Here is a 15,186-nt window from a genome sequence, read left to right as displayed (position 1 = left end):
TCATACTAAAAATTCATTTAAGGTTGTTTAAATGAATTCAAGAAAAATCTGCAACAGTGGACGATATTGATTGGTTCATGTTCTTTGAATAAAGCAGGTCGAGTGATATGAGACTTGTGAACACATTGATTTGATCTATATATTTGAATTGTTCCAGTTTTGACAGCTTTGACTTTCTTGCGAAATTCCAGTTCAAGCTCCAAATTGAGTTATTCTGGAGGCCTCGTTGGATGAATAACAGAACATGACTTGGGTATGCTTCAAAGACAATCAAGCGAGACCTAAATCTACAGAAGTGAGATGGATGGTAGCAGCAGCAGCACATTGTGTGATCTGACATGTCCTCTGCACACTTTAACTAGTGTTATTAGAGAGCTTGACAGAGCGGGTTTGGCCCTGGCAGGACGGGTTGGACACACTACAGCAGATCAGAAGGAAAGTCCAGGGAAAAGCTTGAACACCTCTGAAACAGTGCGGCGAGAGCGTGATGAGGAGGATGGGAATAACTGCTGAATTAAGCACCGCTTTGATTGGGGGAACTGATTGACCGGTGGTTGGCAAAACATGAAAGAATGACCTTGAATTCTCCAAAGCGAGTATGGATTGGCACACAGCATCTCTCCTTCCTCTCCTCTCCTCTCAAACACACACTCACACACACACGGAGGGAAGCACATACATGAATATCGACACACGCGTGCTCCATCTCTCCAGCTTTTTTAGCCCGCTGTCTTTAGTGAGGGAGAAGGAAAAAAAATGAACACACAGTCACGTACGACAAGCCGGAGTTGAGAGAGCAACTTCAAAGTAAGGCAGATGCAGGGACAGCACCCTCTGAATAAATTTTCTGGCCACCAGTCGATCTGCCCCCAGGCTAAGATTGTGGCTGCTCGCATCTCTCCTGACCCCTCATCAGCTCCCAGTTAAAACCAATCCTGCTCTAACAAGGCAGAACAAGAGAGAAAAAGGGGGATGGAAAGGTAAATATGTAGAGTAATTTATCCTTTTAGCTTATTGCAGGTTTGAGGGAATTAACTGCCATCTAATACTCAATATAGTGCCGGCTCTTTTTTTGGACAAAAGACACCTGAAGTGCATTGTTCAGTCAAATATCAAAAGAATGATTCTGTCATACAATTCATGTTTTTGAGTGAAGACAATCACTAAATGTGCTTCATTTGTTTTATACAAGCATTGATCATAATTTCATCTTTACACATTTTGGAGGTCCTTCTTCGAGGTAAAACATTCCACTGAATCTGTTTATTTTATTTATCATAGAGGTGTGACATCTCACTCTGCTGTTATAGCTCACTTCTACTCACTGCATGCCGGTGTGTTTAATAGCACACTGCTGAAAGTTGTGCGTGTGTGAGAAGTGTCAGGATTTTAGAGATATTCCTGGTCAGAAACTGTGTATGCATGTCGTTATTATTTTTCAGTGTGTTGACTTGTTTTAATATTTGATTTCTTGATTAATCATTCATGAGGCCATGGTGAATGAGCTCTGAATAATTGTAATTACACCTGCTGGGACATACATAGTACATTAAGTCTCTGACATGAGATAGATTTAGAGAGAATAATCTATTTTTTTTCTCTCTGTCTTTGAGTTGTTTTTGGGTGTAGACATCTGCACTGTAGGTCAGTGTCAAAGTAAAGGTTGCATCATCAGTTGGGATGATCAAAATGTTGCCTGAGCATCATTTGGAAAATGCATTCTTTCACATTTTCTGCATACTGAAGCCTAGGAAAACAATGATCTGCACCCTGAGGGCAAATATTCACCTGTGAGTGTGCACGCAAGTGCAAACTACATCTCTGTGTTCAAGAAATCCCCTTTCCATAACGACCCTGCAAGCGATTCATAGAAAATGCAGTATGCAACCAGCGTATATGTTGCTTTAAACTGAATACAAATACACACACTGACGTGCACGCATGCACACACAAACACCCAGGAGGAGTGGGGATCTAATGAGGCCCGTGGAGACCCTGCTGAATTGTCAGTCAACCCTCAGCCTGCTGACACGCAGTCGACAACATCAATGACTTCTTTTCTCAAACAGGGGAGGCCTGTCCGATTGCATCAGATGTAAAGACGAGTCTGAGGTCCACTGGATTTGGACTGAGAGAGAGCTGAGTGGATAAGGATATCTACTGCAAGAGCTTAAGAGAAAAAGTTAACTTTTGTTGGAAAACTTTGCAATTTTCAAGGGCCTTTAAGCAAACCCTGACTTTTAACATATACCTCCAAGTCTTGATTAAGGAATGGTTTGCCGGTTGTGAGTTGTAGCCCCTTCCCATGTTCTTTCAAGATTTCTTGCAAAAGTGTGCCTCTAATCATGATGTTCAAATGAAAATGTATGCCATGTATTTCAGATTAGAGAAAAAAGAAGTGAGCTTTGCATGATTGTCACAGGAGGCTTGGATATTCTGTCATGCCTATATTTGTGCCATAATGGGCCATGCTTATCCCAGGTGTTATTGCTCCTTGTGCTTCCCAGCATATTGTTTCAAGACACGCAGACGTGCAATTTACATGGCAGTGTGTAATTAGGACTTTCTCACAAAAGCCTGGGTCTGTTATTTTCACACAGATGGAGACTGTGTGGTCTATGCAAAACTATGAAGGTATCAGCTGGTCGCACCACATGATAGACTGCAAGGACAAGGAAAACACTTTCATTTCTTAATTTTGGTACAGGGGACATTTAAGTTAGGGGTGAGAGTCGCGATAAATTTTGCAGCTATATTATTTTCCTATTAATAAACACATCATTAATTGATATTATTTATCCATGTTTAGACCCTTACTCTTGTGTCTCACAGTGCGGTGGCTTGAGAGTTGCTTCTATGCTTGCTGCTGAATGAAGTGTCGGTTTTCAGCACAAACTCCTCCCCTACGGACGGACGGGCTGCGCTTTTCTTCCACTTGAACAACCAAGTAGTTTTCAGGGCGCATTCCCCGGCAGCAATGTGGAGGGAAAGGGCGATCACGTCCAGCTGAACACTTTTAATACCTTATTCCCCTTACACTTTCGAAACTTTTGTGTCTGATAGAAAAAAGAAAACAGAATCGACTCCTCCGTGCGGGAAAGCAGTGTTACAAGTGAAGGAAACTACAGCCACGCCGTCTCGTGTTGTTTTTCTTCTTCTTTTTTTTTTCCTCCTATGACTCGAGCCATTGTTTTCTCACACATGGATATTAGGAGGTGAAATCGGACGTGTGTTTTCTTTTCGAGTAACCCCTCGGTGTCTTGGACTGTAGTTTATGTGGTCCCCGGGCTCTGTAGGAGGAGGAGAGAAAGTCCCATTCCTCAGCAGCACAACAAGGAGACACACTCAGGGGCCACAAGTTGTCCACAAGCTGCGAAGGAGCTCAAACTTTGCCAACTCTCTGCGCATCCGGCAATCGACGCCAAACATTCATCGTTATTTGGTATCAGCCTCTCTAGTGCAACTTTAACTGTGGATTATGACCGCCATGGACCAAGGAACCCCCGTTAGAGGATGAAAACGGAGTTTTAAATCATGAACATCTTCTTGTAGTTAGTTCACTACTCCGGAGACGCGTTTGGACTACAAAACCCCCAAATAGAGCGCAAATTCCTCCTGCGATTCTTTTCCCTCTATTGATAATAGATTCTCCGCAAAAATGCCACAGCTGAACGGAGGCGGTGGGGATGATTTGGGGGCGAATGATGAGATGATTCCTTTTAAAGACGAAGGAGAGCAGGAAGAAAAGATATCCGAAAATGTGTCAGCGGAAAGGGATTTGGATGATGTGAAGTCCTCGTTAGTGAACGAGTCGGAAAACAACAGCAGCTCGTCAGATTCAGAGGTAAGATAACTCAATAGTATTCAACTAGTTCCCCGTTGCCCACTGCTCAGCATCGGGACGAATACGGTTGTTGAAAGTTTCAACAGTGTCTTCCCCTTCGTGTGTGCTTCTCTTCTGGTAAGCAGGCGGAGCGGCGCCCCCGAGCCAGACCAGACTTGGAAAGTTATGAAAAAACAAGAGACTACTTCCATGAAGGTAAACCTGATAACTTCCTCACCACCTTTTGTGCTTTTATTTTGCAATTCTGTCCCCATTAACTCGGGCTGTTCCTTATCCTTGCAGCACTGAGAAGACAGCAAGATGGAGGCTTTTTCAAGAGTCCCCACTATCCTGGCTACCCGTTTCTCATGATCCCAGACCTCACCAACCCGTACCTATCCAATGGGTCTCTTTCTCCAAGTGCAAGAACAGTAAGTGCCCATATTTGTGTCTCATGTATTATTTTCTCTATTTTCTGCATTTTGTCACACACTGCAAAAACTTTGTCTTTGCGTAAAAGTTCCTTACGCTCAGCCAGACCGCCATATTCCCTTTGAGTGGCCTCTCAGGGAGTACTAACTACTTCTTTGTTCTTTTGGGGGGATATAGCCTACATTTCTAACTGCCACCCATCCTGTGCGGTGCCTGTATTTGACACTTCTCGTTTTGGCCCAAAGTTCAGACACATTATCACTCTTTGTTATTTTTGAAGGATTTACGGCAGTTCTTTGTCAAAAAATACCCTGCAACACTCATGGATCTTGATTATATACTTTACTCAAGCTGATTTGTGCTTGCACTATTAATTTCCTGAAGGGACTTGAAGCTTACAGAATAGAGACATTTATAGCTAAACATTTATTTTAAGGTTACAATATATTTCTAAGTTTGCCTGTGGATAGCTTTTCATGCTTACGTGTTATGTGTATTTTAGAAACTAAAGCCTTTTTTGCTTCAGTAAATGAAGAAAAAAAAAGCTTTTCCTGGAGTCATTTCCTACAGTTACAACAATGTAATACCACACATGGGAGGTATTCTAGTGCACCGTCCATGACAGCTGTTGTGCAGAAACTTTAGATAAGGTTGACAGTCTTAAGTATGTGTTGTTGATGAAGACGTTGCAGAAAATCGGTTACTTTTTTCATGCGTTACAGAAATGCGTCTTCGCATTAATTTCACATAAGCTTTAGCAACAACAATGACAAGACAAATTGTTGCATTCAAACAACAATATACCAAACTGAGACCAAAGGGCCAAGGGACAGTACTTTGTGATGTTAAACACTGATTTTCTTACTAATTTGCATAATTTTAGCACTAAAATAGCACTCTTTGCAGCTACAGTTTATACAGGACTATACAAACTTCCTTGAAATAATCCCGGCTGGAGATCTATGTCCCCCCTTGAGCTTGTCCCTCCCCCAATCTATGTCACATCCCCCCAAAAAACAAGTACTTTCGTTAAGGCCTGGCAGGCATCTGACTGAAAAGACACCCCCCACCTCCACCTCCTCCTCGCTTTTTTTCTGTCTCCTTTTCACTGTTCCCGACTCCCCTCGCCTCCCTCTACCTTCCATTCAATTAGAAAGGCGTTAGTCGACCATTGTTATTCTGAGCAGTCTTGATGGCTTCATTGGAGGTCTCCATTGGGGCTCATTAACTAAATGGCTACTCTGCCCGCTCTTGGTGATCCTTGTAGATCGTCTATGTAGTTACTTTTTGCCTTAAAAGTTTTTTAAGAATAGGGTTAGAGATAAACATGCTGGTCTGGAAGTCCAATGATTTACAATATTTGTGAATCTTGCTTATTCTGAGGGATGCCTGACACTTTTACGTTTTTTTCTTTGTGTAATTAAGGAACAGCGTTATTTGCACTTTATGATCTAGTCTCAGCTTTGTTTGTTTTCCCCCTTGTGTTTGTGTCCAGCTTAAACAATGATGAAAATTTAAAATTCTGTTGGTGTTGCTCAAGGCAAAGTAGCAAATAATTGGAGAGGATTTAAAATTCTGAGGAATAATCCCCCATATTGAAAGGAGAAAAAGAATGAGGTCAATGGGACAGAGTGAGCTGACACTGTCAATCATCAGTGTGGCAGAAAACATGCAGACAGACAATAGCTGGCATACTTAGCAGCCTTCTTAAGGTCTCAGCATTGCACAAGGCTCAGCATGAATGCTGCAAATTTGATTGATTAGGCATTCAACTTAGTACCTTTTAGGCATTGCATTCTAGGTTCAGGTTTGTTTTTTTTGTTTACACCTGTGGGTGAAGGTTTCTAGGTGATATTTCTCAACAGCCTGCACCCTTGTCTGGTCCAACTTCTTGGTTAGGCTAATGAGCTCCAGGCTAACATTTATCTTGCATAATCAGTGTGTGGAACAGGCTGATTGGCTCGTGAGATACAAATTTGCCCACAGGCTAACCTCGTTTGCGTTGTCACCTCTCTAGGGTTGAGATACAAACAGTCCCTGGAGCCTGCAAACAGTTTATTATTACAGTGTGTGTGTTGGAAGGGCCTGCTGGGAATGACAGATTTGTTTTATAAGTGTGGTGTGGTATGTGGTGGTTTTTGTGCTGCATGGGACACATTAAAGATCTGCCTCTGAAACAGATCATGCAATTAATAGCACACAACCAAGTCCTTTGTGCATGAGAAATATAAAATGATGTGCTTATGTATGTAAGGTATTTATCTTTTCTGCATATGTCTATTTTTAACCCCCACTTTGGGACCAATACAGTTGTTATGGGACAAAAAACCCTAAAAATGCATTCTCTTTCTTTGTAATACAAATCTGCTTTTAAAGAGACAGGCTGTGGAAAAAATTACAAACTCCAGGTTGCCTAACAGTGATTAAATTCTGCAATGTGCTGCATGTTGAATGATTTGAGGTCTGAACTTTTAAATTTGGATGTGGCAACCCTATCATGAGCAATGAGGGACAGGCCTACATGGGATCAGCACAGTTCCCCTGAGGGCAGAGCATAACTGATTTAAAGCCTGCTCAGAGCTGACATTCTGCTGTAATCCTCTGAGAGTTGAGCAGGAGGTTTCATGTTTGCAGAGATGTTCTACCACCAGACTCCTGCCTACTGCCGTGGTGAGAGAGAGAGTCTTTTTTTCTAGGACAAATCCAGCTCATTGTTTGTAGACTCATTGAAGTGATTATCGCCGCATTGTTCCTGTAGTGACAGACTGGTGCCAGATTTAATTGGTGAACACACACTCGAGTTTGACGCCAACACTTGTCAGCTTCATCATCACTTTGGGATGGCTCTGCTGGTGCATCATCATCGTCACTAAAGCGAGAAATGTCTCATATGTGTGGCAGTAGGAGACGGCGAGGTTAGCCACTCAAATATATCTTTAGGACAAACTTGAGCTCCGGCGCATGATGCCTGAATAGAAAATAGTTTGAGATATGAATGTAGAGCTTGAATAAGTCTGAGCATGTTGAAGGCTGTATGTGCATGCCTCTCTGACGTCCATTCTTTCTGCAGCTTTGGGTGCTTAAAAATCTGCAGACAAAGAAAAAGTCAACACAGACATTGTCCCGCTGAAGAAAAGGGGCCTCTCCCTGCATAAGCAAAAGCCGTTTGTGTGTGGAGGTGTCTTTTCATCAGGTGGCTCACTCACCTTGCTGGCTATGTGTGTTTGTGTGTCTGTAAGGTCTGGTAGTGGTGGGGAGGTTGATGGAGGAGGGGTGGGGTGGGGGTGGGGGGGGTGCTCAGGTGAGGTTCTGTGGATACTTTTGCAACAGAGGGAACAGTGTGCTGCTACATATTCTGACAACCCTCAGTGTTGTGTTCCTGAATGTTGGCGCGCAAATATTTTCTCAGCCAAGCGCTGTGTCAACAGAACGAACAGTTTGGACTAAGTTTATAGTTTTGAAAAGATTTTTCCTTCAAAGGCAAGCACATAGACATCAGTTTAGTGGCTCTGTTCAATTAAAAACACATCGCCAGAAGCCGCAAAAACGCCATCGCTGGCTGAGAAAGCCTGACTGGAGTGATACATTATGACGTTTTTGCTCACGGGTTTGAGGACATTTAATTTAATTTGGCAAAAAAAAAAAAAAAAAGAAATTTCGAATGACATATCAATTATCATCCAGTTGTAGAAGGGGGTTGATTTAACTCTTTATTTCAAAAGAGACATGTTTGAATAGATCAGAAAGCATAAATTGTTACTTATTTCTCAATATTTATGCAACATATTGCAAAACTTGTTTTTCTCAGCAATCTATTTTATGTATTTTTTTTTCATCGGTCTGCTCGTGGTATTGCTATTCACTATATAAATGAATATGCAGATTCTTTTTATTTCAATCACTTAATCATTTAGTTTTTAAAATGTCGGAAAGTCGCACCTTTGCTCATCATGACCTCCAGTGGGCCAAAGGTGGCGTATTATTAATAATCAGAGTTTTCAATTACATAATGGCTTGAATCAGCAAATGTTTGACTTAATAGTGGATATTGATTAATGTCCACCAATTTTCTGTAGCTGGATTGATAGATTAATCGTCCCAGTGTGAGCCAGATAAAAAAAAAGGTCACGTCCATTTCGTACAAAACAAACCAAAACAGTTTAAAGGTGTGATTACATTGTCGTAACACGATGCAAGTATTCCACTTTACATTCTTTTTTCTATAAATCATTTAATTGCATATGTTAAAAGTGGTGCAGATCATTGTTCTGTAATCTGTATCCTAAGAAGCGGTACAGACATCTGATAAAGTAATACATGAACAGATTCAGAGATGCTGCGGCTGGCTTCCTAACGTAACTCGTACAGCTTATGTGAAATGGTGTCAGTCCTGGTCTGCATCCTTCCCTCTGCTGGTCTCTGTGGAAAGCATGAGCTGGCGTCAATTCCTCCTGCTACCCCTACTAGCCTGCTTGTTCACCACCTAACCCACCCACTCGCCCGCCTGACATTAGAAATTCTGTTTATAGCTCTCTCTGGCTCCTCGCATGCCGGCCCATCAGGAACATCTCAGCGCCCTTTGAGGAAAGGAGAACCAACATCTCCCCTCTCTAGCCGCACACTCCCCATGTTCAGTGACATCAATGAATCCCTTTGATGTGCTAAGATGAATATGTGTGCAAATGTGTTTTTATCAATTAATGTGTTTTTCTTGTTTGAGATGTTTGGCCAGTGCTTCTTTAGAGTTTGGTGTGTTGCTTTTCCCTGTGAAAATTTGGGCAAAACTTTGGTGTTTTAGCTCAAAGACATTTAGCCAAAGGTGGGAATCACTAACACTCCCTAGTGTAATCCATAATAACTTCTTTTTTTCCTTTGAAAATGAAAGCTGCGTTGTCACGCATGTATGTCCAACATCCTTTCTACAAAACACTCCTGGTGTAGTAAGATACCATCAAACAAAAAATCTGTAGCGTTATATCATAGAGGAGACTGGTCTTTAAACTTATTCGGTCCCTCGGTGGGTTTTGCTATAAATGTGGCAGAAAAACTTCTCATCTTTTGTCCTTGGCTGTTTATTTTTCGAAATAGGCAGAGAAAAGTTTTTTGTGACTTGAACACCACCACAGTCATGACTGTTGTGCGGTATTAATCAGCAGTCCTTGCGTAAGCTGGGGAGGGGTGAGCCTCTCGTTTTTTCACGCTTCCAGGTGTCTTAAAACAGTGTCCCATAGTTGAATACATTTCTCGCCAATTACTCCTGTAAAAAACAATTATATCCAAGCAAGGCTCCTTGTGCTTCCTGTCTACTTTTTTAACATCATGCTAGCAAGTCCATAAACAAAATATTTTTGTCAAATTGTATCCAGAGTTCAATAAAATAGCTGAAAGTTGCCATTGTAACTACTCAGTGGTGCCACATTTACAACACTGGTTCTGCCTGAATAACAGCCATTTAGCAAAAGTGTTTAGTTTACTGAAAGAAAAACCAACATGTTCACATATGCAAAGCTAAGAGTAATGCATTCTGGGAATGTTGCCTTTAAAATCTCAATACACATCAAATGACTATCAACTGACTGAAAATTAATCTCAAATTTGACCCATCAGTTTATGCACAAGTCTTTGGATCTCTTGGCATGATTTGCATTAACCTTTCAGGTCTGCATAAATATATACATGTACATAGGCAGCCAGTCTTGAGTCTCCAGACAGGCGGTAGGGTGGGGTGACACTGTACTGTGCTATTGGACTGTCCCATATAAATGTATTTGGCCCTCTATAGCTATAACCACTACTGTTTAGCTCACATAAAGAAATGTTTTCCCTCCATAATTGTACCTTAAATGCGTCTCTCCATGCTAATAAAACGTGATTGTGCAGCAGGAAGAGAAAGAAAAGGCTCTAAACAGGGTTTCATCGGTCTGGTATTCCAAGCAGCTGTTTTCAGTTTAAGCTCTGCAGTCAGCAGGCGAGCGAGAGAGAGAGAGAGAGGGTGAAAGGGAGGGAGAGAGATTGTTGATGAGATGTGGTGGTGGGAGCATGAACCAGTAGATACGGGTCCTGCTAGTCCTTTGCCTGTTATCCCAAGATGGGCCCTCTTCCAGACCTTGAGGCTTTCACTTATCTGAGGGATTCTGTCTTTAACAGAGAACTGTTTCTTCACTGTAGACCACAATGCTTTGCCCTTCCCTTACAGTCACAGCCCAATCAGCACACAGCATGAGGCTATCAGATCATGCACATGTTGCATCAGTATGTGTCAGATTTGTATCCTGCTCTGCTTCAGTTCATACAGAAATGTCTCTCCCTGTATATGGGTCTGGTACAGGCTTCATCCTGCAGTGTGTGAGCGGTATCAGGGAGGTTGTAGTGGTCATACTAAATTAAGAAGTGGATGGATATCCGTCCAGGATGAGGTTAGTTGACAGCGAGCAGAGCAGCTGTTCTTCCAGCAGAAGTTGTAAATCAGTTTGGCTGCTTCCCACTGAGTTTGTCCTGTAACGGTGGACTGCTGGGGTGGCTCGTGTCCCCTGACAGACGCATGTCAAGTCAACACATTGCACTTGCAAACACGTGCAAACTCCTGCACACAGATCCTAACCAGGTCATTATTTATTGCCTCTAAATTTGCATATTAATAGCTTATCAAACTGGTACTCTATTCCTCCTCTACTTTTTATGCATCTCATGTTACTCCACGGATCTGTCTCATACTTTATGATACCCATGAAAAAGTACAGAGTTAATACATAAAGATACTGTTACAGCTGTATGAGGTGATGTAACTGATAGAACTTGGGTTTCATCTGAAATTCGAATTTAGCACCGAAGCACTTTAGTTCTAAAAACAAAAGTAGTCACTGTGAAAGATCATATATTTGACCACATAGAACTTCAGAGAAGCTGCATGTGAGAAAAACACACAAAAAGAAAAACAAACATGTAACTATGAGGCAAGTTTGAATACGTCTAAGGTCAAAGCAGTTATATTGAACATTGAGTATTTTACATTGAAACATTACTTCGAACCAACTTTTATGGAAATTCTTTAGCTCTTGATGCCAGACCTATTGTGTGTCTTTGGCTCTTATTTTATACTACCATAAAATGTATATTTTATTATTATTTTTTTATTATAAAACATTAGGGTTAGGACAATGTTTTATTTTCTTAATTTATGGGTATTAAAACATTTTTGATTGACAAAGGACAGAGCACTTTTTTAAAATCCATGATTCATGTAAAAGTAACCAGATGAGTTTATGTCCATAATTGTTAATAAATTGTTAAATATCCCAAGTAAATTTACAATTTTCCCATGAGATCAGGCGACTTGTCCTAATCTTGATAATATCTTCACCTCTGGGTGCCCTCTCTTTCCCCCAGTTACCCTCATAAACCAATTGTGCTTGTTAAGAAGTCACAATGTTCCTCAGTGCAACAAATTCAATTACAGCCGAGGAAAGGCCCGTCTCATCTCAAATGTGTAGCCTCCTTATCTGGAACCATAGACCTCAAGATCCTGTCAGAATAAACAGCAGAATCTCCTGATGGGCTTATATTATTACTTTGAATATCACTTTTTTCCTGACCTTATCGGCTCCTTTCAAAACGATGAGCTAATGTTGGTGATAAGAGAAGAGAAAGGGCAGCAGTGGAGGACCTTGTGCTCCTCAGACACAAAACACCCTCTACTGATAGTGGGATTCCCCTAACTCAGATGATCAGCAGTGAGATAGGGTTTCTTTGTACTGAGTTTTTATCACTTGATATGCTCAGGTTTGGGTTTGGTTGCTTTCACTCTGTGAAATTCTTGTAAGTGATGATTAATGATGTAGGGTTTGATGGCAGCTCCTCACTTCACTATTTCCTTGGCTTTATACCAAATCCCTTCAAATGTGCCTGACTTATTTGCTTCAAATTTAGAGTTGCCTCATTAGGAAAAAAGATCTAATCAGCCTTATATGACATGGAGTAGGCCACGGAGCCCCTTTGTTTGATTTGTACATGGGTTGGAGGGGCTAGCTATTGGAAATCCCTGAAGCAGGCTTTAGGGGCAGGTCTGATTCTCGTGTGAAATGGGAAGGCTCTATAGCTCTCGGCTGACTTGACTGGGGCTGTATGGGTGTGTTGGCAGGGGGAGCGCCGGTCATGAATAGGGTCTTTGACTACCTCAGACTTGCCCTGAAAGGCAGGACAAAGACCCTAGGGCAACGGCTTAGAGCCTCACAGCTGAGCTACAGAATGCTTGGCCGAGTCTTCCTCCCTCCTCGCCTGATTTAAATACTACAGTGGCTTTCAGCATTCTGGTGACGGAGGCTCGTATTCAACCGCTGCACATTTACCATCAACTTCTCTCTCTGTTTTTGTTTACACCATGCTAATGCCAGGGCTGTTTACGTAATCCATTGTAAAGAATCCATCAGAGGCTCTGGTGAATATGCATCACTGACTTTTTTTTAAACTGCCTTAAGATTTGCTACAGGTTGTTCGCATTAACAGACTTTAGTTGGAAACAGACTAACTGCTGGCATGTTTGTGTATCTCTGCTAATCACAACTCTACTCCAGGTCGTTAATTATGGAGCGTTTTTGCTAATCTTTGTGCAAGACAGAGACACTGGCAAATAAACAAGACGAGTCCCGGCGCACACCTCTAATTGCGTGATTATTTTTGACGGGTCTGCACGACTTTTCAGCTTTGGAGCTTTGCACGGGCAGAATAAAAAGCCGTAAATCTTTTTCTGCAAAGTTAATGGGGTTAGTTGAGTCCTGTCCAGACACTCTCTCCCCACAGAGTGTCTAGTTTCAGATGTCACTCAGAGCTTTGTTTGCCCCCCAGGGTGAAGGGTTAGAGGTCAAGGTTCAGGGCCAGTTGGCTGAGTGGCCACAAAAGCTCAGGCTTCCCCTCAGCACATCCGATCCCTGCGTCTACACCAGCCTGCAGCCACAATGACGAGATCAGTTTGCAACATTTGTCTTTTCTTATTATAACCCCAAATTCATCTTCATTTGCTTTGGAATTCGTCTTCACAGTTCCACAATGAGGTCATTAAACAGTTTGACATTGACGTTTACGGCTTCAAACTTCAATTGTTTCATTGTGGAAACGTGTAATTATTCAGAAACACTCCTAATTTTGTGGCTCTTGCTGTCCAGCTACTGTGAAAACTTATTTTAATTGGTTTGACTGTTAATCTGAAAATTATAGAATTTATTCAAAAGCCTTCCTGTTCTCTTTCTTCACTAACATTTATAAGAATCAGTATTTGAACATCAGCGAAATGTAACTTCATCCCTTTGAAAAAAGTTTTTTCTTTGTTCGTAACACCTCAGAAAATGTTCAGGCCCACAGCCTCTCCCGCATCAGCCACCACCCACAAGCTCAACTTCTCTCCCTGCCCCTCCACCACCACCCAAACATGTCCTCCAGCCAGGTTTATTATGCTGTTTCACGCAGACCAAAATTGCAGCTGCATGGAGAACAATCTGGAGCACATTAGCTCAGGCGCTGTGATTTATAAATTGTTTCTCAGGCCATAAATCCCTGCTGTAATTGTGCACAAGCAGCCCTCTCTTTCTCCAGTCACTCCCCCTTCGTTCTCTTGCTCTTTCTCTCTCTCTCTCTCTCTCTCTCTCTCTCTGAGCAGCTTACAGTTCTGGGGTTAACTCTAATTGTTTGCAGAAGTTTGCAGTTTAGATGGTGAAGAAGTTTGTTGTAATGTGGGGCAGATTTTGGGTTCACAGATAACTTCCACAAAGACAAACTTTCCCTCTTTTTTATAATGCTGTCTGTCTCTCTCCGTCACGTGGTACAGGAACAACGTCCAAAATGGGACGTGAGCATTTTGTCTTCAGCTCCATGTTGCTGTGGTTCATGCTCTGCATTCCTGAAAACTGTGTAATTGTAAGGGGCCTCCTAAACTCTGTCCCTGGGAATTTGATATTTACAGCAGCCCCGAGATCGTAATCACCTTGCCGTTCTCGTTAGACTGAATTGAAACTGAAAGATCGCAACAGCTGTATATATTGTTTTAAATAGCATGTCCAGCCTTGAGTTCTTTGTCTGGTTAGTGTTAGAAAGATATTTTTCCACAACATTGCAACTCGAACAGCTAAAATAATCAATGCTAGTTCCTTGAAAAGAACTTACCCTAACCAAAAAATGTTACTTTATTGTTCAAAGAACAAGTAAAAACGGCACCACCAACAAGGACATCCCTTGTGTTTGTACTTCATTGTTTGTACTTCCTTTATGAGATAGAGGGCCTCCTGACCCAACCTCATCACGCCTTATTATTCTTTTTCAGACTTTTTCTCCTGCCCTTAAAACACACGTTTGTAAAGGTAACTTCGCTCTTTGCAAAGTTTCAGACATGCAGGAGGATTGCTGGATGTGACCAGAAATTGGATTTACAGCCACACCTATCACTTTCTCTTGAGTAAAAGCTCAGTACCACTGCGCACAGTGTGATGAAAAGGAAGCCTGTGCATTGCAGGAGAAATGACTTTTACAAATGTTTCAGGTATTAAACGATTTTGGCGACTGTCCAGACCTCCCTGCAGTCGGCTGACAATGTGCATAACTAATCTTTAGGAATGTAATGGTGGTAAGTTGTGCACGTTGTGAAACCATGAAAGTTTGGAACCACTTTTGGATGTACTTACCTTTTACCTATTCAGCTAAAACATTAGTTCAATAGTGATCCTAAATGGTACTGGTTCACATTCATTCAGTCTGTGTGCAACAGAGCAGTGTGTTTGCATTATCTGCAGGGTGTGATTGTGTGTGTGTGTGTGTGTTTGGGCTGAGCTAAAGGGACAGGGTGGAGAGGAGATGGAGAGAGTGAAGTGAGAGGGGGTTAACGTTGAGGTGATAGGGATGTCAGGTAGTAAAATCTGAGATGAGACAGGGCCCAGAAATCTGCGAGT

The 15,186-nt window shown here is 41.9% G+C and overlaps 1 protein-coding gene across 5 annotated transcripts in view; it reads left to right on the top strand.

Annotated features, from left to right (window-relative positions):
* Window positions 1-1,236: 1,236 nt before the first annotated feature.
* The window catches only part of tcf7l1b (transcription factor 7 like 1b), a 33,322-nt gene continuing 19,372 nt past the window's right edge, over window positions 1,237-15,186 (top strand). For 2 of the 5 annotated variants that reach the window (XM_079338547.1, XM_079338549.1), the window contains exons 1-3: window positions 1,239-3,844; window positions 3,967-4,039; window positions 4,127-4,254. In XM_079338547.1, coding sequence (XP_079194673.1) covers window positions 3,659-3,844; window positions 3,967-4,039; window positions 4,127-4,254 — 387 coding nt within the window. In that variant the 5' untranslated portion in view covers window positions 1,239-3,658. Of the gene's footprint in view, window positions 3,845-3,966; window positions 4,040-4,126; window positions 4,255-15,186 lie in introns of all 5 variants that reach the window. The other 3 variants (XM_079338550.1, XM_079338548.1, XM_079338551.1) reach the window with 2 other exon arrangements.

This window comes from Symphodus melops, assembly GCF_947650265.1.
Source record: "Symphodus melops genome assembly, chromosome: 1".
NCBI lineage: Eukaryota > Metazoa > Chordata > Actinopteri > Labriformes > Labridae > Symphodus > Symphodus melops.
This window is presented reverse-complemented; position numbering and strand designations above follow the sequence as displayed.